At 36.1% G+C, this 23,682-nt stretch overlaps 1 protein-coding gene and 1 pseudogene across 3 annotated transcripts in view; both read right to left on the bottom strand.

Annotated features, from left to right (window-relative positions):
* SMARCC1 (SWI/SNF related, matrix associated, actin dependent regulator of chromatin subfamily c member 1) overlaps window positions 1-23,682 on the bottom strand; it is a 173,113-nt gene that overhangs the window by 76,401 nt on the left and 73,030 nt on the right. For all 3 annotated transcript variants that reach the window (XM_023547771.2, XM_023547772.2, XM_003409685.4), the window contains exons 8-12: window positions 21,651-21,726; window positions 18,147-18,272; window positions 16,130-16,251; window positions 11,878-12,002; window positions 2,907-2,966 (exon numbers count right to left, since the gene is read on the bottom strand). In XM_023547771.2, the coding sequence (XP_023403539.1) occupies window positions 2,907-2,966; window positions 11,878-12,002; window positions 16,130-16,251; window positions 18,147-18,272; window positions 21,651-21,726 (509 nt within the window). The remainder of the gene's footprint in view (window positions 1-2,906; window positions 2,967-11,877; window positions 12,003-16,129; window positions 16,252-18,146; window positions 18,273-21,650; window positions 21,727-23,682) is intronic.
* Window positions 4,203-4,292, bottom strand: LOC135228543 (U6 spliceosomal RNA; annotated as a pseudogene).

The raw sequence follows: 23,682 nt of genomic DNA, 5'->3' as shown, positions 1-23,682 counted from the left end.
TGGTATATATCCTTTTTACTGATCCCTAAATGGTAATACTCAGAACATGTTCTCATCCTCCAGCCAGCCCCTGGATCTTGACCTTTCAAAGATCTCAAGGATGAAGGAAAGAAAAATAGGCAGATTTAGCTACATGGCAGATAGGGCAAAATACGGAAGAGTTAAAACAACAACTCTGAGAACAACAATTCCCCATTGAGGGATCATTGTTGCCTTGTGTTGGTTCAGGTTATTGTTGCTAAATGCCATCAAGTTGGTTCCAACTCATAGAGACCCTGTGTATAAACAGAACGAAACACTGCCTTATCCTGCACCATCCTCACAATCGCTGTTAAGCTTAAGCCCATTGTTGCAGCCACTGTGTCAATTCATCACATTAAGGGTCTTCCTCTTTTTTTTTTTACTTTACCAAGCATGATGTCCTTCTCCAGGGACTGATCCTGCCTGATGATATGTCCAAAGTACATGAGATGTAGTCTCGCCGTCCTTGCTTCCAAGAAGCATTCCGGCTGTACTTCTCCCAAGAGAGATTTGTTCGTTCATTTGGCAGTCTGTGGTATATTCGATATTCTTCTCCAACACCACAATCCAAAGGCATCAATTCTTCTCTGGTCTTCCTTATTCATCGTACAGCTTTCACACGCATAGGAGGCGAGTGAAAACACCGTGGCTTGGATCAGGCACACCTTAGTCTTCAAGGTGATATCTTTGCTTTTCAACACTCTTAAGAGGTCTTTTGCAGCAGTTCAGGTTATAGTTAATACAAAAAGTCAGATTCCTAAATGACACTTTGGATGGCTGTTGGTCCCAGGATGAAAGGCCAGGGCAATGGTTTCAATCAAATTCCACAGACCCTAAATTTCCAGCTGTGATCTAGTAACATCTTTAGCTAGAAAATCCCTGATTTGGACTTCAAGCTATTAACAAACAAAAAGGGAAATACATAACCAGCACTACAAATTTTTTGGACCCATATCCTTTCCTAAACTCGACTTCAATTTGACTCCTTTGATAAAGTCTACTATGAACATACTTTGATAAAGTCTACTATGAACATACTCTAAAATGATTACCTCACTTTTAAAAGAACAATTGCCCACTCCCTTAATGTTACAAATCAATTCCTTTTCAAGATACATACACACTAAAAAGTAGAAATGGCCGTTCTCTTTAACAAATTGTTACCTAGCTTTTGCTTTCTTAGCCTTTGATTCAGTGGCTAACTACCAGCTAGATTAGACAACATAAATTTATTAATATAAATTGTTAAGCTACTCGAGATCTATATTCAATTAATAAGGTTAAAAAACAGACAAAAATAATGTTTTAGAAGCACCTCTTCCATTAACTTTAGTAGCACTTATACCCCTTTTATATGAACTGAGTGTCAACAAGACAATTTTCTGCTTCTACCTTGGACATGATAAAAAAAAAAATAGACATTCGATGACAGGTCATAAGGCAAACGAGTACAATACGTAGTTTTAGTGAATTGAGGTAGAAAAACTCTCCCAAACACCCACTCATACCTGCCATAAAGAATCACTGCGATTTATTAAAAATAAAGAACTCACTTAAATAGGAGATAGAGAAAGCAAGGTCTTATTTTCTGTATAAGGAGATCATGAAAATCTCCTCCAGGTCTAAAACTCTCAGAAGTAAAGAATTTGGTGAATTCTGAAGGCACCAGGTTGTCTTTGATTTTGACAACCGGAAAAAAGTAACCCAGATTATTGCCCTATCTGTAACTCTCAGGAACAAACATGTTTAAAACGAATTCACTTTTCTTAACTGGAATGAGTGACTATATTCCTTTTTGTACTTTCCTAGGTTCACCCAAGAATTATACCTTGCTTGAGTAAACTTAAGGATCCCTGGTGGCACAACGGCTAAGCGTTCGGCTGCTAACCAAAAGCTCGGCGGTTTGAATCCACCAGCCACTCTGGAGAAATATGTGGTAATCTGCTTCTAAGAGCACATCCTCGTTTTTCCATTCTCACCCCTCCCCTCCCTTGTAACCATCAAAAATTGTTTCTTTTTGCATGTAAACTTCTGCACAGTGAATAAAATACAGGTAAACATTTTTCTGGTATTCTCTGCTTTCAGCCAAGATATGTAACATCAGGAATGATATCCCTTGTTCCAGGTCCTCTTCGGAATCTGACTTGAATTTCTGGCAGTTCCCCGTCGATATATTGCTCCAAAAGGTTTTTTAATTATTTCAAGCAAAATTTTACTTCTGTGTGGTATTAACGATAATGTTCAATAATTTCTGTATTCTGTCGGATCACCTTTGGAAGGGGCACATATATGGCTCTCTTCCAGTCAGCTGCCAAATTTCATGGTGTAGATGTGCCAGTACTTCCCGCAATGCATCTGTTTCTTGAAACATCTCAACAGTTGGTATTCGGTCAATTCCTGGAGCCTTGTTTTTCACCAATGCCTTCGGTGCCACTAGGACTTCTTCCTTCAGTGCCATTGTTTCTTGATCATATGCTACTTCCTAAAATGGCTGAAGTTTGACCAATTCTTTTTGGTACAGTGACTGTGTATTCCTTCTATCTTCATTTGATACTGCCTGAATCATTCCACATTTTGCCCATAGAATCCTTCACTATTGCAACTCCAGGCTTGAGTTTTGTTTTTCAGTTCTATCAGCTTAAGAAATGCCAAGCCCATTCTTCCCTTTTGGTTTTCCACCTTTGCACATTTCATTATAATACCTTACTTTGTCTTCTCGAACTGCCCTTTGAAATCTGCTCAGGTTTTTATGTCATCAGAATTCTGTTCTAAATACCACAGCAACTAAAAGCAGTATTTCTGAGTATAGAAAGAAATATCAAGGAGGTTGGAACAGTTGAGAGGGAAAACAACACAGAACGATATACAGATATTTTTGTTTTTACCTAGGTCTGCAACAGTTCCTCCTTTCACAGGTGTATTTTCACTATCTTTCTTTGGGTTTACTAGAAGGAAAAAAAAACAAAGAATCAAGGGACACAATTAAAAAACACACTCATCTCATTGCAACTCCAAAGTCATTCACTATCCACCTTCACACAAAAACCACAAGCTGTTTCAAAACATCAGCAATTGACAGGTAACGTTTTGTAATATATTACACAAGCAGCAATACATAGCTCATTAAAAAAACATAGAAATACTCAGAGCAAAATGTGAGAAGAATTTCTTAACCTCTTCCCAAAAGCATTTTTTAAATAGTTTATACATTCCATTTCTGTGTCATTAATTCAAATATAAAAACTAAAGGAGAACCATTACCCTTCATGTATCTACTTAGACTTCAAAACATAAACTGAGGGTTTTAAAATCTCATATGTTACCCGTGCTGTGCTTACTCTTTTCTCATGTAACCGTGTGCTTCTGTGATCTTTCCATCTAAGGACTTTTAGTTATATTACAACTCCTTTCATTTATAAGAGGTCCACAGGGACCATAAGTTAACTAGTCCTATTTTGATGGAAAATTAAGTTGATTTTCAACTTTTCACTATTTTGTCATCAATATTCTTTTACATTCATCTTTGTGCAGACTTGTAACTTTTTTTAAGATGCATTCTGAAAATTAAAATTGCTACTGAATATCTACATTTTGATATTTAATAGATACAGCCCAACTATGTTAAGCAGCTTCATCAATTTACATTTCCAATAATAGCAATTGAGAGTACTGATTTTGTAAGTTTTGAAAATCTGATGGATGAAAACAATATTTTAATAATTTCCACCTCCTGGGTTAAGTGAGGCTTAGCATCTTTTCACATTTATAGGCTCTGTACATTCAATGAACTGCCAATACATAACACTCTGCCCTGTAGTCTATGGGGTTTAATAATTTTTTTATACATATACAGGATTCTAATCCTGTGTTGGCAAAAATTTTCTCCCAGCCTAACATTTCTTTAAAGTGTGGTAATACTCGAAAGTTTACCTTTATGGTTTTGTTTTTTATATTTAGCACTTTAATCCACCTGAAGTTTAAAATTCTTATATTTGATAGACAGAGCTAAATTGTACCAGAAGTATTTATGGAGCAGTTCAATCCTTCCCCACTAATATGCAATGTGAAATTCACCTTTAAAAAAATTCATAAATAAACATGGGTTAATTTTTTTTTGTTGTTATCGTTATTGCGAAGACACACAGCAAAACATAACCAATTCAACCATTTCTACATGTACAAAAAATGTGGAATACTTCAGGAATTTGTGTGTCATTCTTGCTCATCTTCTCTGTATCATATTTTAATACATGTGCTGCGAAAGCGAGCATCACGGGTCTACTTTTGAACTGGTTTTTCTATTCCATTATTGACTCAGTCATTATTGTGCCAAAACTATAATATTTTTATTATAATTTCACAATTTAGGTACTTACTAGAACTACTTATTAGCACTACCACCACCATAATAGATCATTCTTTAAAAAAAATTTTGATTATTTTTATGAATTTTATCTTCCATATCAACTTAAAACGCATGCTTGTCAAATTTCAGTAATTCTATTAGAATATTTAATTAAATTATACTGACTTACTCAGCAAGTACTGACACTCTTTAATACTGTTTTGTCATTCTTGAAGAATTTATTTAGGTTTCTTTTTTGTTACTCAGAATATTTTATATTATTCTTTGTCATTACACTTCCTAATGCACTGCAAAGAATTTTATGGTTTTACCCCCCCACTATGAATCTGACTTATTTCCCATTATATTTCCTCATTGACTTAAGTGATGGCCATAGATTTTTTTAAGGTTTTCATATTTTCTATGGGGCACAATGACATGGTCTGTAAAGAGTTACATTTTTTATTCTTACTGCTAAGTATTTCTACCTGATTTCAATTTCACATCATAATGCATTTCTAGAATAATTCTAGTAAGTACGAGAGGATATAAAATAGAAAAAATTTCACAATTGTGCCAAATGTAGAAATTCTTGTCTTCTTGCTTACTTCACTGTTGTCACAATCTAGGATTCTGTCCTTTTCAATGTTAAGAAAGGTTTCTTTTATTCTTGTTTATTAGAAATCAATATTATATGTTTTTGAAAAATAATTACTGGAATCAACTGACACGACCTTAAATTATTTTGGTATTAATCAATTATTTAACAACCACGTAAATGGATTTCCTGAAGCTGAACTATCTTTAAGTTTGTTAAAGTTATGATGCCTTTATTCATCACACAATAAATTTAGTTTGGTAAAATCTGTAGTTCTTCTATAGGTAAAGCACACTTTTATTGTATAATGGCTTTAGTATCAGGGTAACAGTAACCTCAACATGAAATTGGAAAATTTCCATCTTTTTGTTTGCTCTAGACTTCATATATATATTCATGGAAGTCATAAATACTAGTTTTATAAATTTATGTATATACACACACACATATAGATTCAGATTTTCTATCTCCTTGGAACAAGTGTTCATATTTATCAAAAATTCACTCATTCTAATTCAATTTTTCAAAACTACTGGCACCGTATTTCCTCATTCAAGAAGCAGACTGTTTTATTCAGACTTTATTGTAGGAACAAAACATTCCCGTATTAGACAATTCTTTAAGAGAAAATAAAGGAAACACACCCATTACATTTATTAGGCCGGTATTCCTTGGATAGCAAAACCTGACAAGTAGCGTACAAAAAGGAGTTAAATGGCAAATTCACTTATGAATATAGATTTAAGGTTGCTAAATAAAATATTAACTTATTAATACTTAGAGCATATCAAAAAGAATATAATGCCTACTAATGTTAATGACCAAGTTTATGATTTAAAGAGAAAAATGAAAAAATTTCAGATGCAATAAAAGCATTTAATAAATAATAACGCCTTATCTGCAATTTGATGCAAACAAAACACCCTAAGTATGGATACAGCTACCTTAACTCAATAAAGACTATCTACGAAATATTAACATTCTCGATGAAAAAACTTTAATTAAATGTACAGGAGAGAAACTTTTCACCAAGGATACCTGCTATCTAAATTGCAACTGAACACAGAAATGGGAAGTCCTGTCCAACGTAAGACGTCAACAAAAAGGCAGCTGTTCACTCCTGAGGTTCACCTGCAGCCAAAGATCAGGCAGGCCCAGAAAATGAGACTAAAGGGGCACACCAGCCCGGGGCAAGGACAGAAAGGCAGGAGGATAAAGGGAAGTTGGTAACAGGGAACCTAAGGTCAAGAAGGGGGGAGTGTTGATATGTCTTGGGGTTGGCAACCAATGTCACAAAACAGTATGTGTATTGTTTAATGAGAAACTAGCTTGCTCTTAAACTTTCATCTAATGTACAATAAAAAATAAATTAATTTTTCAAAACAGGAAGTCAATTCGTCCCTCAAATTCATATTCAGAAACACTATTCCAATAAAAATTGCAGTATGCTTTTTTGTGGAAAGAAAATCTGGTTCTAAATTTATATCAACAGGCTAAGGACTTAGATGAGCAAAAGTAATCTTGAACAAAGTGGGAGGACTTTCACTACTTAATTTCAATAATAACCTGAACCCCATTGCCGTCGAGTCGATTCCAACTCCGTACTCACTAAAAAAGCTATACAGTAATCAAAGCACTGTAGTATTGTCACAAGGATATACAAAGACCAGTAAAACAGAAAAGAGCCTAGAAATAGACCCACACAATGATTTTAAGGCTAAGGACATAGATGAGCAAAAGTAATCTTGAACAAAGTGGGAGGACTTTCACTACTTAATTTCAATAATAACCTGAACCCCATTGCCGTCGAGTCGATTCCAACTCCGTACTCACTAAAAAAGCTATACAGTAATCAAAGCACTGTAGTATTGTCACAAGGATATACAAAGACCAGTAAAACAGAAAAGAGCCTAGAAATAGACCCACACAATGATTTTAAGGCTAAGGACTTAGATGAGCAAAAGTAATCTTGAACAAAGTGGGAGGACTTTCACTACTTAATTTCAATAATAACCTGAACCCCATTGCCGTCGAGTCGATTCCAACTCCGTACTCACTAAAAAAGCTATACAGTAATCAAAGCACTGTAGTATTGTCACAAGGATATACAAAGACCAGTAAAACAGAAAAGAGCCTAGAAATAGACCCACACAATGATTTTAAGCAAAGCCGTCAAGATAATTAGATGGAGTATAAAATCTTTTCAGGAAATGGTGTGCAAAAAAACTAAATATTAATGTGAACGAAATAAACAAACTTGCATCCCTGCATCTAAAAACACACTAAAAAAAATTCAAGTGGGAACGGAAAGCAAATGCATAAACCTTCTAGAAGAAAACAGAAGAACATCTTTACAAACCTAGTTTAGGCAAAAATTTGATAGGACACAAGAATCACTAATGATAAAAGACTGATGATTGCATTTAATCAAAATTAAGAATTTCCACCCCCAAAATGGAATGTGTTAAGAAAATAAAAGGGCAATACCTGGACTGGAAGAAAATATTCACAACAATATGTATACCTCACAAAATGCTCATTAATTATGTAAGACTTCCTAACTTAAAAAAAAAAAAAAAACAAGCAAAAGAATGCAACATACATTTCACAATAGACATATGAATAGCCAATAAGCACATGAAAAATGTGTTTAATCATTAAGAGAATACAAATTATAACCAAACAAAGGTTTTCACTCATGCTCACTAAAATGGTCAAAATTAAAGAGACTGACAGTATGAAATTTTGGAAAGCATATGGAGCAACTGGTGGCTCTCATACTACACTGGTGAGCATATAAAATGGTAACATCCTCTCTGGGTCAGTGTGAATTATAACTTAAAAATAACAAACAATTTATCTAGGTGTAAGTTTCTCTAGGCATCTATAAATTTCTCTAAGCACCAATATAACCAAAAATACCAAACAGCTAATTATGTAGAAAAATATGGTGTTTATGAAGGGAAAACTTAATAAGGATGCAGTTACCCCAAAAATTAATCTATGAATTCAGTGCAATCTTGATCAAATCCCAGCGAGACAGTTTCTGTAATTTGTTAAACTGATTTTAAAATTTATATGGAGAAATATGAAATCAAACTGGTACTTTACAACATATAAAGAAACAAAAGCTAAATGGAATAAAAGATCCAGGTATAAGGATAAAGTTAATAGAGAAAAATTTGAGTATCTATGACACTGTACAAGATCAAGGGCACAAACAGTAGAGGAAAAATGATAAATTTTATTGTATCAAAACTGTTATTGTTGAGAGAGGAAAACCAAAGACACAAAGAAAAGATTAGTTCAAAGGACTAATGAACCACAAGTAGTACAGTCTCCACCAGACATGGCGCCTGGCTACCACCACCGGCTGCACTGACAGGGATCACACAGAGGGTGCCAGACAAAGAAATATGTAGACTGGAGAAATCCTCAGAGTATGACCCCCAGATACCCCTGTAGCTCAGTAATGAAGTCACTCCTGAGGTTCACCTTCAGCCAAAGATTAGACAGGCCCATAAGACAAAACAAGACTAAATGGGCACAGCAGCCCAGGGGCAAAGACAAGAGGGCAGGGGGAGACAGTAAAGCTGGTAATGGGGAACCAAAGGCTGAGAAAGGGAGAGTGCTGACAGGTTGTGGGGGTGGCAATCAAGGTCACAAAACAGTATCTGTATTACCTGTTTAATGAGAAACTAGTTTGCTCTCTAAACCTTCATCTAAAGCACAATTTAAAAAAAAAAAAACAGAATAAATCCCCAAATTTGAGCTGTTGATTCGTAATCACCATCATTTTTACATGGACAACTCCCTGTAACATATTCCAGGATAGGCAGAAGCAGGGGTTTATTTATTTAATAATAGCTAATGATCCCTCTTTGCAGCAATAATGAGACCAGATGCTAATGACTAAATACTGGTTAAACACTATCATGGATTGGATTGTGTCCACCAAAAATATGTGTCAACTTGGCTAGGCCATGATTCCCAATATTTTGTAATTGTCCACCATTTTGCCATCTGATGTGATTTTCCTACGTGTTGTAAATTCTGCCTCTATGATGTTAATGAAGCAGAATTAAACAAAAAAAGAAAAGTCATCATTGTTAGTTGCTATAGAGTTGGCCCCCAACTCATGGCAACCCCACGCACAATGGGATCAGATCGTTGTGATCCACAGGGTTTTTGCTGGCTGCTTTTTCAGAAGTAGATCACCAGACATCTTTCCACAGTCTTCATCTGGAAGCTCTGCTGAAATCTGTTCAGCATCACAGCAACACGCAGGCCTCCCCTGGCAGATGGATGGTGGCAGCGCTGAGGTGTGCCGGCCAAAACTTGAACCCAGGTCTCCCCACGTGGAAGGAAACTATTTTACCACGGAACCACCACTGAGAAATTACAGATTGCTACTCAAGCAGGCAAAACACAGGCTGTGAGAAAACATCTGTAATATCTAAAATTAAAATGAGATTAATAAAATCTTACAAATAAACCAGAAAAAGTAAAAAAACTACACACGATAGACAAATAGGCAAAGAATAAGAACTAGTAAATCAAAGAATGGGGAAAATGGAAAAAAAGGCTAAATTTCCTTTTACTTTTTTTTAATGTAAATCTAGGTACTCTCATTTTAATAGGAATAATACCAAGTGCTAAGGGGGATGTGGAGAAATAAGGTACAGAGGTGTAAACAGATGTAGTAATTTTGGAGAGCTATATTGCTATATTGCTGTATCTAGCAAAATTCAGTGTGTGTGTCTAAGTTTTTTCACCTATGCATACATTTGTCTAATTTTGCAATTACACTTGTGTGTGTGTATGTGTGTATTCTCAATGCCCAGTTATCCCAGGCCTGTGTATAAGGCACAGAAAAACTCTTCTATAGGCTTTTGGTGTCATATCTAAGAATTCATTACCACAATGAAAGTTATAAAGCTTTCCTCTATGTTTTCTTCTACGAGGTCTTATTTTAGCTCTTAGATTTGGGTCTTTGATACACTTTAATTTTTGTGTATGGTGTAAGGTTAAGGGTCCAACTTCTTTGTTTTGTAAGTGGACATCCAGATTTCTCAGTACCATTTGTTGAAGAGACTGTTCTTTCCTCAACAAATGGACTTGGTACCTTTGTTAAAAATCAAGTATCTAAAGAAGAGTTTATTTCTGAACTCTCTATATTTCATTGGTATATATATATCTATCCTTATGGCAGTACAACACTGTTTTGATTACTGTAGCTGTGTGGTTAAGTTTTAAAACTGGCAAGTATGAATCCTCCAACCTTTTCAGTTTTAATATTGTTTTGGCTATGCAGGGACCTTTAAAATTCCATATGGATTTTAGCTATATGCTTAGTCTACATAGTAATCTAAATCTTAGACTATGTTTTGAAAAAACTGTAATTCCAACTTCACCAGATGAAGTTCTAATTTCTCCTATAATTTATTTTAATAGACTTAAAAAAAACTATTAGAAACTCTGACTTAGTTTCTACGCCACAGAATTTTTTTTTTTTTTTCATTTTTGGTGAAAATATGTACAGAAGGACATAGATCCATTCAACAGTGTCTACACACATATTTCAGTGACACCGGTTACATTCTTCACCTTGTGTCACCATTTGCACTATCTCTACCCACACCATTTCTTAGCTTTACTATCTCCTAAACTTAGCTTTACTATCTCCTAAACTTCTCGTCTATGCTTTAGAGTTACTGCTGTCAATCTGATCTCATAAATCATTCATTAAAGGAGCACAATGCTAAAGGTGAACATTTTTTACTAATTTAGCTAAGCTCTTGTCTCGTTTAAAGACGACTTCAGTTCAAGGTTTAAATATTTTCTCAAGCAAAAGGGTCAGGAGTTCCACAAGTCTCAATGGGTCCAGTGAGTCTTAATTCCCTAAGAATTTGTAATTCTATTCCACCTTTTTTTTCCCCCCCCTTTTTGATCAGAGTTCATCTATTGAGTCCTTGATCAAAACATTCAGTAACGGTAGTCGGGCACCAGTTCGTGTAGGCAGCTAGACCTGCAATCCAATTCCTTCTCTGATCCCTGGCTCTTCTTCCTCTGCTGCTTCAGGTGAATAGAGACCAACTGCTTTATACTGGATGGCAGCTCACAAGCTACTAAGACCCCTGGCTCTACTCACCCAACTAGGGGGTAGAACAGTAGACTACAGGTTTTAAAAGCGACATTTTGCATCGTAAAGACGGATGACTGGTATGAGCAGTGGAGTTTACCATGTGATACAGGCAGTCTCTTATGTCTGAGTTACTCCAAAACAGGGGAGAGAGGATGAACGAGATGCTTGTTATATTCCTTTTCCCGTTAAAGTATGTTAGAGCTTATTTTTAAAAATTTAATCACTGGCTCACTGAGGGCAGAAACATTTAAGAACCAAAGAATTTTATGAATATATAAAGTATATTTTGGGCTTCACTGGGTTTTTTTTTTTTTTTTTGAGCTTCACTACCATGAATAGAAGTTACTCCAGAAGTTTCATCACCAATCATTTAGGTTCATCACACTTAACCTACAAAATTCATTACTAGAGGTCTTCAAATTTACATTCACATAAAGCAATGACAGAGGTTTAATAGGTAGAATTGTACACAGATACATATTCTCCTTTATCGCAAGTATATTGATTTTGCTGGGATTTAAAAAACAAAAAATTTAGCAAACTTTTTAGTCACACTGAGTTTTCTCAATAAACAAATAACACAGTGCATCAAAAGACTGGGAATGGGGAATTTTTTAAAAGTCAGCCTTAAAAGGCAGAGATCTAGTCATATTTGAAAGCTGAGAATAGTGGGCCCAGAACATAAAACTGAACCATCCCATGGCATTGCTGAGAATGATGAAATCATGTCTAACAACATAAGACATGCGTATGTGGGAGAATACAAACCATTTTTGGGAAGTACCACCTCCTCTATGTTGGGTACAGGTGTTGGGTCTTCCATGTCCTTGGTAAGATCTTCTTGCTCTTCTTCCTCTTTCTGATTTCTGCGCTTCCCATAAAGACTGGCTTGGCTAAAACATATAAGACATACAAAATATAAACAAGACTGATTAGAGCAAACCCCCTCCTTTCTTACTGTTGTAAAAATATATATAACGCAAGTGCCAATTTAATGTTTTTCACTTGTATAATTTAGTGACATCAATTACATTAACCGTATTGTGTAACCGTGACCAGTATCTATTGCAATTTTCCAGCACCATAAACTGAAACTGAATGCTTCCTAAGCAATGACCTACATACACCCCCACTCCCGGTAACCACTAATAAACTTTGGTCTCCATATAGCTGCCTATTCTAGTCCCTGGGTGGCACAGCAGACTGTGATTGGCTTCTAATCTAAAGGTTAGAGGTTCAAGCCCACACAGCAGTACTACAAAACTGCTTCCATACAGATTACAGTCAAGAAAACCCTATGGAGCTGTTCTATGTGCTGTAACACAGGGAGTCACCATGAGTCTGAGTCTACTCAACTGCAATGGGTTGGCTAAATGACAGCTACTTTCGGCAAACAATTTCTAAAGCTATTCCTTCATTATTGTAAGAACTCTATATTCGTAATCATTTTAAAAGATAAACAGAAATAAAACAAATGTGACACACTCTCCAAATTATATCTAACAAGTCAAAAAGAAAAATAAAAGATATTGGACATAAGAAATGGACACAGAAATCCAACTATTGGAACTGGAGACTGTATCCTAAAGGTGGCTTAAATTAGTGTAATTACACTAATAAATTAGTGTAATAACCATGCTAAGGAAAGATGGCATATTCGCTTTTCTTTCAACTCTGAAACCAAGATCAAAAAAAAATCATCACATAAGAAATTTCCTCAAAGATATGCAGGAACCATATTTTCCCAGCTCTCTGTATCATCCAAATATCGAGAACTGCAAGTGTATATAGTATCAATTAGTATGGTACTCTTCCTTTTTGTAAAAACTACCATTACTCTTTCACTAAAAATTCAACTGAACAGATAGTAACTTTTGAAACTATTACACACCACAAAGCATACTAGGCTTCAAAGGAGAATGAGAACAATTCCTTACCTTGAGGAATTACAAGAGATATAAAAACAGAAAGCATCAAATACCTCACATAATGAATACCAACACTGAGAAATGAATAAAAGTACCAATAAAATACAGCTCCGAGAATAATAAACTCTGTTTTGGAGTAAGAGTCAAATCTGAAGGTAAATTTTGAACTCATCTTGAAAGCTGAGAAACGATTCGCTAAGGAATAACGTATTTTTATGCAAATTACACCTGCCTCCTACATCTGTTTCCCAATCACACCCTCCTCCCAGTGAGCTTATTTTCATAAGTGCACGAGGCTAATTTTTTTACAGCAACCTACAAAAATAAATTGGCATAGCAGCACTTACAAAAACACCTAGTGGGGAGAGGGCACAGTTGACAAACATAGAAGGCACGCATTATTTGCATAAAAATACGGTAGGTAGTATTTCAGGAGGAAAAGTAAAAGCATAGAGGCATAAGTCAAAAAAAAAAAAAAACAAACTTGTTTTGGGAAGGAATGGGTAAAAATCTATAGTGCATTTACAGGTAAGGGTGGGCACGGAGAGAGCTGACCGAATCTGAGTGCTGGGACCATCCTAAGCCCTCACACTGCAGAGAATGCTCAATGTTTTTTTCTAAAACAGAGATGACGTATTGGTAAGATTAAGATGAGGTAAATAGAGTAAAATATTTATTTAAAATAAAAACTACATGATGATTTTTAAAAGCCTATAAAGCTAAAGGGGGAGGAGAGATAAATACTTTCAAAAAGAAAAGATAAGATGCAGGGAAGATAAATAAAACAAACTTAAGGAAAACAGATTTCAGCATGATTTGGTTAAATACGGGATTCTAAGAGGAAAGTTAAAACGAGCAAAGCTCTCGTCATCACAAAGCAGAAGCGTCCCGTTAAAGCGCACGCGCACGTCAGTGAGTTTTACACCACTGTGGGCCTCCCGGGTACCACACACCGGTTCAGCTGACGCCAGGGCCCTGGCGCCCCATCTCAGCTCCCAAATGGAACAGCAGCAAATCTTATTTCAAGCCCAGGAAAAGTTGTTATGGCTTTCCCTCACAAGGATCTCTGCTAGTTCTGAAATCTCTTAACAGCGATAGCAAGATTCACTATCAGAAATTCAAGGAATAATGTTACCCTCCATAATATGTAAAGAAAAATCCATTTTTGCTGCTTAATTTTTATATTTATGTCATAATGCATCTGGCTCCACAAAACACAATGTTTTCAATGACTACAACTGGCTCAGTAATACTATCTGTAAGACAAGAGGTTCTGAAACTTTTCTAAAGGCTTCCCGCACGACTAGAACGCTTCTGATAACTATACGCTTCAGAGAATAACATGATTTGAGGCATATTCTCGGGAGGAGTGAACTTCTTGGATCAAGCAGACGCATTAGACTATGTGGGCAGCTCCTGTCTGGAGGGGAGATGAGAGGGCAGAGGAGGTCCGAAGCTGCCTCAATGGACGAAAACAGAGTGGAGAGAAGGAGTGTGCTGTCTCACTAGGAGAAGAGCAACTAGGAGTACATAAATTTTTGTATGAGAGGCTGACTTGATTTGTAAACTTTCACTTAAAGCACAATAAAAGTTAAAAAAAAAAAAAAGATATATCCGTTGGCTTCTACTATCAACTGTTCTGACCAGGGACACAATAGAAGGTCCCAGGTAGAATGGGAGAAAGATGTAGAACAAAATTCAAATTCCTAAAACAAGGCTAGACCCACTGGACCGATAGAGACTAGAGGAACCCCTGAGATTATTGCCCAATGGTACTTTCTGAACTCAGAACTGAAGCTATTTCTGGAGGTCACCTAAATAATTGATTGGTTTATGAAATAAGCAATATCACCTATAAGTAATGTGTTGCCTTAAATTAAATAATCAACTGTATGAGACCAAATATTCAGCATTAACCCAGAAGCAAAGACTGGAAGGGAAGGAGGGGAGGGGACACTAGATAAATGGAAACAAAACAAACAATGGAAATAATGAGAATGTTGACACATGGTGAAAACTGTAACCAATGTCACGGAACAATCTGTATTAAAATTGTTAAACGGGAGCCAGATTTGCTATGTAAAATTTCTCCTGAAGCACAGGAAAATATTAACAAAGGATTACAGCCATGAACACCCTGTAACAGAATTCTGCTCTGTCAGGTAAGGTCTCTGTGAGTTGACACTGACTCAAAGGCACTCAACAACAACAACAAATACTCTTTTAGAACTCCTTAGGTAGCACAAACAGTTAAGTCCTTGACGACTACCTGAAACACTGGCCTTCAAACCCACCCAAAGAAGCCTCGGGAGACAGGCCTGGCCATCTGCTTCTGAAAGGTCACAGTCTTGAAAACCCTACGGAGCAATTCTACTCTGCACACGTGAGGTTGTCATGAGTTGGAATCAACTAATGATAATACACTCTTATTTTCCAATGTTTCTCAGGGAGCATTTTTCCGTGATAAGTAAAAATTAAACATTAAACTATTATAAATAGTTTTGTACTTCTTAAAAAAAAGACTGAGTTAGGTAACTCTGAAATTATTATGCATCTACTAACCACAGAATAATAAATTATTAAGTAGGTACCATTTATAAACATCTACTTCAAGCTAGGCACTTTACAAGGGCTTTAAAGTCTCATTATTTGACAGAAGCCGTACTCTCCACCGTTTGCTAAATACAACACAGTATTACCCTTCTGCACTTTGTAGAACATCAACTAGTAGGTTCACCTGTTCCACGTGTCCTTTTGATCACAAACAAGGACAGGGGTAAAATTAGAGAGACAGACACTAACTATGGTGGATACAGTTTCTAGGTCTCTTACCAGCCACGCTTCTGGATATACATTTAGAGACAGAAAAAATACTGAATTCAGAGTGATTGTATTTTTTTAATTAAAAACACAACATACGATGCCTGACAAGCACAACAACCTATTACAAGGTAAGCTATCAAAGCAAAAGGTTTCTCGATGTGAGCCAAAGAAGTTCACTTACATTAAGTAAAACTTCCAGTGTAAGTGTAAAAATCTGGAAAGTCTTTGGAATTTGTTTTCTGCCTTTTGAATCACGTTACAGTTCTTACCCTTTTTTCCCACTCTTCTTCCTCGATTCTGCAGGTGTGGGAGGGGGTGGGGAAGGTGAATGTTTCCTTTTTCGAGCATTAGCCGCCGCTTTTCTATCTCTTCTCTCTGGACTTCGGACTGGCTAGGAGAAAGTAAACGGAAATAAATATCAACCAGCTTTGCCCACTCCTCAGTTTCTACAAACCTTGTCCAATCGTGAGTTTCCACAACTAAAGGGCACCATATCCACTAGCTCAGAGCAAATGAAAGGCAGCACTGTAGACCACAATCATGACACTGACATTGAAGGTGATGCATGCCCAGTGGAAATACCAGCACTGATCCACAGGTATTCAACCCATGCCTTAACACAGACATGTGAAAACCTGCACAACAAAAACCCCATTTACATTCTGTCTTTCCAGGATAGGAAAAGCATTTTCAGTAACTACTGGAAAAATGGGAAACATTCCATTAAAGAGATGAAATACAAAGATGGGCTGAATGATCTTATAAAAATGTACTGCTATAGAAACTACTCCTAACTCATCAATAAGAATAGAAGCGGTAATGAGACACAAAAGATATAAAAGACAACTATTTCTACCTGTAAATGTATATGCTTACATAAAAAAAAAAAAAAAAAAAAAAAAACTCGAAGAACCCACATACAAAAAGAACAATTTGACCTTTTAAAAACTTTTAAAAAGATGCAGGATACAATATCAATACAAAAAACTTACCACGTACATAACAACTACCAATTTAACAAACCAACCATAACGAAGAAAAAAAATACCTTAAAAGCATTATGAGGTGCCTCCCCCAAAAAAACCCAGAGATTAGAACACCAAACAAACATTAAGTGCCTCTGGTACCCTCACTATCTCTTATAATTATCTGTTTGTTTTCAGTAACTGTGGTATCAAATTGGAAAACTGAGGCATCATGCAAGTCTGTAAGTACAGCTCAAAAAAATCTAAGCCACATGCTCCTATGAGTAGCATAGTAAGTTTGAAGTTAAATTTTAAAAGGGAGTATCAAATCAATTTTGACATAGCACTCCTAAAAATAAATTAGTAAATAAATAAATAAACAAATCATCTAAGTCTGGATAGGGATAAATATGAATAGCCATTTTAACAATGTGATATGAAACTAAGAATATTCCTAATGACATAAAAGGCTTGCTTTGAAATGCATGAAAGGAAATTAAATGTATATGCATATCTGCCAGGGAAGGTTAAAACAAAAATGTTTGAAGGGTCAAACTCCAAAACAAAATGAAGAACATTCATACAGTCACAAAGAAGTTTTAGTAGCAGAGTAACAGGGCTGAAAGTAGGTACGAAAGAACTATATTCTCTAAGGTAAGGGTTAAAAAAAAAAACTCTGTCTCAAAGACTTGTCAAAAAACTAAAACAAAAAACAACTGACAAAAAGTTTAAGTGTTCCCAATAAATAGGACTTTAAAATCATCGATCTCTTTCTAAAGCTGCCACAAACTCAACACTAACACGTCTAAGCTCTCTCTTCAGACTCAGGTCCTTCCCCAGTGACACACCTACCTCACAAGTCACAGGTTATAAGGAATTATGGATAAATATCTAAGTAGTGTGACTTCTTAAAGGATTACAGAACACTAAGGATCAAAAAAAGACTGAACTGTAACTGAGATCTTTAAGCCCTGTACTTTGTACTAACTCCTGTCAGTACGTTAACAAAGTTATTAAAAAACATTAAAACAAACCAACAGCTAAATAAAATTAGGCTGTGATGATATTTAGTATACAAAACTAAAACTCAGATATAGAGAATAAAGTCAGCTGTACCACTGCCATACTACTTGGGCGATTTTAAATCTTAATAATCCTGTGAGATTTTTATGCCCGTTTTTGGGACTGGTTACAACCATTTAGTAACCTTTACATATACGCAATGGCCAATGCAATTTGGAATTTATCAATGAAGATTCAGTAACATTTAAGCCAAGACAAAATAAGAACTAGTGGAGAAAAACGATGCCAAAGCAAATACCTCTTCATTCTTTGTTGAAATTCGCTGCCGAAAACTCACGGGCTTCCTGTTCTCATCCACCTCATAATCCTCTTCATTCATCCATTCATTGAAAACATCAGTGTCCAGAATCCATTTCGCATGAACCTAAGAACACATCAAAGCAGGAACGTAAACATAAATAATAGTCATTCGGGGTTTTAATACGCCAAAGTATTACAAAGGGAAGAAGCTGGTTTATGACTTTCAAAGCTTCAACTGCAAAAAAACAGATTAAAAACATTAAGACCAGTGATGATATGTTAGTGGCAACTTAACCATTCCTAATTTTTATTCCCTGTTTTTTATGCGCAGAGAGAGTAAGGAAGTACCTACTGCATAGGAAGATACACCTCAGGAACGAGAATACCATGCCAAGAAATCAGACTCTACAAGAGCTTTTAAACTAAATACAGCTTCGGAATTCACAGTAAATAATGTTTTTTTTTTTTTAAAATATCAAATTGTAGAATAACTAGAAACAATGGAACTGAACATTTAATACATCTAAAAAATGAGGCAACTTCATACACCTTGAAATAATAGGAAAAAAATACTTTTATATATCTAAGTATATTTAAAACGAACAGGACAAAAAAAGAGACTGAAGAATACTTCCAACAAAGGAAGTTACATTTACTTTAAAAGCTCCCTCATAAAAAAAAATAATGAAGACCCAATAGTCATTCAATTAACGAGAATGACAATAACAATGATAATGCAGCTAACATCTATTTAATACTGAGGATATGTCAGCCTATTTCCTGCCTCAACTCATTTAACATTCAACTATCATGTTAGAAATGTATTACTATCAGCTCCATACAGCACTTACCATAAATCTAAGAAATCAGATCAATGAATATACATCATTATTTTATGTAGCACTAACACAAAAACAAAGTTGCCAACCTTAACTGTAAGATGCAACTCAGCTATAAACAAAGCTTGATTTCAGATATATTAAAATCTGAAAAAATATACGTTAGAATCAAAGAAATGTGGTGAGTTACTCAGCTAGAAAACGGTGGGTCTAAGATTTAAACAAGGCAGTCTTGGTTCCACAGTCAATCATGTAACTATTAAACGACACGGAGCAAAGCTTATGAAGGAATTTTACTAAAGAGAAATGCAGTCAGTAAACAAATATAAAGAATACATTCAATATTAATACCAATAAAACAATAATACACAATACTAGGCCAATATGCAGTTAACACAATGTTATCCATTCTCTTGTGTCTACTCAACATTTACTGAGGAGTACACTATATGTCAAAAATTGTGCTATCAACGTACTATATGTATTATGTACATATGTGTGTACATACATATGCATATACAGTATGGAAGAATACTATATGCCAAAATTGAGCTATCTACATGTCAAAAACAGAACTATATGGGATCAAATTGACAACAGCAACGCGAAAGATTAGACAGGAACCTTAGGTGGCAGCAAGTTTATGTTAATGAGGGAGGAGCAACTCAGAAAAGGAGGGTGAGAATGGCTGCACAACTTGAAGAAAATAATCAATGTCACTAAACGGTACATGTAGAAACTGTCGAATTGGTATATGTTTTGCTGTATATATTCTCAACAACAAAAATGGAAAAAGAAACACATAATAGAGTCCAGAAACAAATTACTACACATATAGAAAATTTACTTGTGACAGACTAGCAGTGAGGAAAGAAGCTCAGTTTCAGTATTTTTCCTCCTTCAAAGGACAATTAGTTGCTCTACCACCACATGGAGGAAAAAAATTAAATCTCCTACATCATACAATATTTAAAAATTAAAAATCTATACTATAAAACTAAAAATAGGTGGTGTAGGAGATTATCCTGATGACCTCAGGATTAGAAAACAAAAAGACAAGCTACAAACTAGGAAAATGAATTTTTAGTACATATAACTGGCAACAGATTAATACGCAGAATATATAAAGAACTCCTACCAATAAAAGACAATGCAATGGAAAAATGAGCACAAGATGAGAATAGGCACTTCACAGAAGAGAAAATACCAAAGGTCAAAGAATTGGTGAAAAGATTGTACAGCTACTTAGTAATAAGAGAAATACAAATTAAAACCACAGGGAGATGCCACTTTACACCCACTAGACGTAGGCAAGTACTACAAAGTCAAGAAATTGCAAGCATTGGAAAAGATGAGGAGCAACCAGAAAACGTGTGTACTGCTGGCAAAATGAATTTTAACAATCAATTTTGAAAACACGGCATTGTTTAGAAAGGTGAATGTTTGCATTGTCTATGAGCATGTAAAATAAGAGGTATGTTCAAGAAAGTTCACAGCAGCATTGTTTACAATACCCTGAAGTGGAAATGACCACACGCCCATCAACATTACAATGGATATGCTGTGGTATATTTACATAGAAGATTATTTATACTACTACGCCCTATAATATGGATGAAATCTCAGGAATATAATGTAGAAAAAAACTGCAAGTCACAAAAAAATACAGTGTGTTCCTACTGATGATAAAACTGAAAAGTATCTGTGCAGGTACACACACACATGCAGTAAAATTTCACTGAGAAAAAGATGAGCAGAACATTTAGGATAAGATTTACCTCTGAGAGGGCACGGCAAAGGATAAACACAATTGCCTCAAAGTGAATGCTAATTTCTTTTTCACTGAGACAGTGGTGGGAACTCTCCACTGTGTTTGCTTTACTGTAATCCTTTATTACCATGTATTTTATAAAGATCACTAATATTCACAATTTAATTTTAAAAATTAAATGGTGTATTTTTCACAGCAAAATACGTATGTTGTTTTTTAAAATACAGAAAAAGATGTCCAGTTCAAATTTTCACACAAACCCAAATTTGGAGAAATTCTAAAAAACTGGCCTAAAAATGCCAGTGTCACAGAAGATAAAGAAAGGCTGAAGAACTGTTTCAGACTAAAGAAACCTGACAACTAAATGGTACACACGATACTAGGCTGGATCAGGGGAATACTTACTATAAAGGATACTACTGAGATAACTGGTGGAATTGGAATATGGGCGTTATAGTTAAGTAGATAATAGTATTGTTTCAAGAATGAATTTCATGAATGAAATATTAAGAATTTGGGAAACTTTTCAGACATTTTTTAAAATGTCTCCAAATTTGGGGTATAAAAGTAGTACTTTGGATTTTTCTTACAACTTTAAAATTTATTTCCCTTCATGACACTATCAATTATGTTCAACTCCATTCCTCACTTCACACTCTTCTCTCAACTATCTCACACCACAATACGACGTGGCTTTGGAGTCCCCTCAAATATCACTGGAGACATTTCACTTCAGACCTAGATAATGATGTCTTCATGCTTGTGAGTATCTCTCAAATGGATGATAAGAAAGAGAAGCCATCATTCTGTAATTCCTTAAAATACTGTTGCGAACAAGAGTTACTGAGTTTTATCAGGATAAAGTTTTTTTTTTTAGAAAAGGACGATTCACCTTCCAAGGTTTTTCTGGAATCGGTGGATCTTCTATTTCAGCATCAACATCGCTGCTGTGGACCCAAGTATCATAGCTATAAAGGAAATGAAAAAAAGGAAAAACAAATTAGAACCCAAGTTCATTCATGAAAAGGCTTTTATCAAATATTAAAGATACACTTTAGAAATACTATTAGGACCTTGGCAAGTTATCAGACACTTTCGTCTCTATCACTCTGCTAAGAAAAAGCTTCTGTAGGTCATCCGTACCCTTCACAATGCTAAACCCAAAGTTCAAACCTCATTTAATCTACACACAGAATTTTAAACAGTTGACCGCTCTCTCCTTGAAGCACTTCCCCCACTGGGACTATCACACCTGGTGTTCCTTCTAGTCTTTCCTCAGCCTCCATCGCCAGTTTCTCCTCTTCTCCAAACTGCTTCAACACTGGAGGGCCCGAGGGCTCAGTTTTTTGATGATCCCTCTTCTTTATCTACTCATTCTTTTGGTAATCTCACTCAGTCCTATGTCTTCACTTATATACTGACAACTTCTATCTGCCCTCTTCTCTGAATTTTGGACTCATGAATCCAGAGGCCAATTCCACATCCCCCTTCTTGTATGTCTAATAAGCCTGTGAAAGCAAAGACATTTAAAAACCAACATGTAATGCCACCTTGCCCCTCATCAGTATGCTCTAGTCAATCACTCCCATTTCACTCAATGCCAACTCCATCATTCCAGTTCCTCAGGTCAAAACTGGAGACATACTTGACTTTTTTTTTTTTTTTTAATAACTTTTATTAAGCTTCAAGTGAACGTTTACAAATCCAATCAGTCTATCACATATAAGTTTACATACATCTCACTCCCTACTCCCACCTGCTCTCCCCCTCTTGAGTCAGCCCTTTCAGTCTCTCCTTTCTTGACAATTTTGCCGGCTTCCCTCTCTCTATCCTCCCATCCCCCCTCCAGACAAGAGTTGCCAACACAATCTCAAGTGTCCACCTGATATAATTGGCTCACTCTTCATCAGCGTCTCTCTCCCACCCGCTGACCAGTCCCTTTCACGTCTGATGAGTTGTCTTCGGGGATGGTTCCTGTCCTGTGTCAACTGGAGGTCTGGGGAGCATGGCCGCCGGGATTCCTCCAGTCTCAGTCAGACCATTAAGTTTGGTCTTTTTATGAGAATTTGGGGTCTGTATCCCACTGATCTCCTGCTCCCTCAGGGGTCCTCTGCTGTGCTCCCTGTCAGGGCAGTCATCGATTGTGGCCGGGCACCAACTAGTTCTTCTGGTCTCAGGATGATGTAGGTCTCTGGTTCATGTGGCCCTTTCTGTCTCTTGGGCTCTTAGTTGTCGTGTGGTCTTGGTGTTCTTCCTTTTCCTTTGCTCCAGGTGGGTTGAGACCAATTGCTGCATCTTAGATGGCCGCTTGTTAGCATTTAAGACCCCAGACGCCACATTTCAAAGTGGGATGCAGAATGGTTTCATAATAGAATTATTTTGCCAATTGACTTAGAAGTCCCCGCAAACCATGTTCCCCAGACCCCCGCACTTGCTCCGCTGACCTTTGAAGCATTCATTTTATCCCGGAAACTTCTTTGCTTTTGGTCCAGTCCAATTGAGCTGACCTTCCATGTATTGAGTGTTGTCTTTCCCTTCACCTAAAGCAGTTCTTATCTACTGATTAATCAATAAAAAACCCTCTCCCACCCTCCCTCCCTCCCCGCCTCGTAACCACAAAAGTATGTGTTCTTCTCAGGTTTACTATTTCTCACGATCTTATAATAGTGGTCTTATACAATATTTGTCCTTTTGCCTCTGACTCATTTCGCTCAGCATAATGCCTTCCAGGTTCCTCCATGTTATGAAATGTTTCAGAGATTCCTCACTGTTCTTTATCGATGCGTAGTATTCCATTGTGTGAATATATCACAATTTATTTACCCATTCATCCGTTGATGGACACCTTGGTTGCTTCCAACTTTTTGCTATTGTAAACAGAGCTGCAATAAACATGGGTGTGCATATAGCTGTTTGTATGAAGG

The sequence above is a fragment of the Loxodonta africana genome, chromosome 22, assembly GCF_030014295.1.
Source record: "Loxodonta africana isolate mLoxAfr1 chromosome 22, mLoxAfr1.hap2, whole genome shotgun sequence".
Lineage (NCBI taxonomy): Eukaryota > Metazoa > Chordata > Mammalia > Proboscidea > Elephantidae > Loxodonta > Loxodonta africana.
This window is presented reverse-complemented; position numbering and strand designations above follow the sequence as displayed.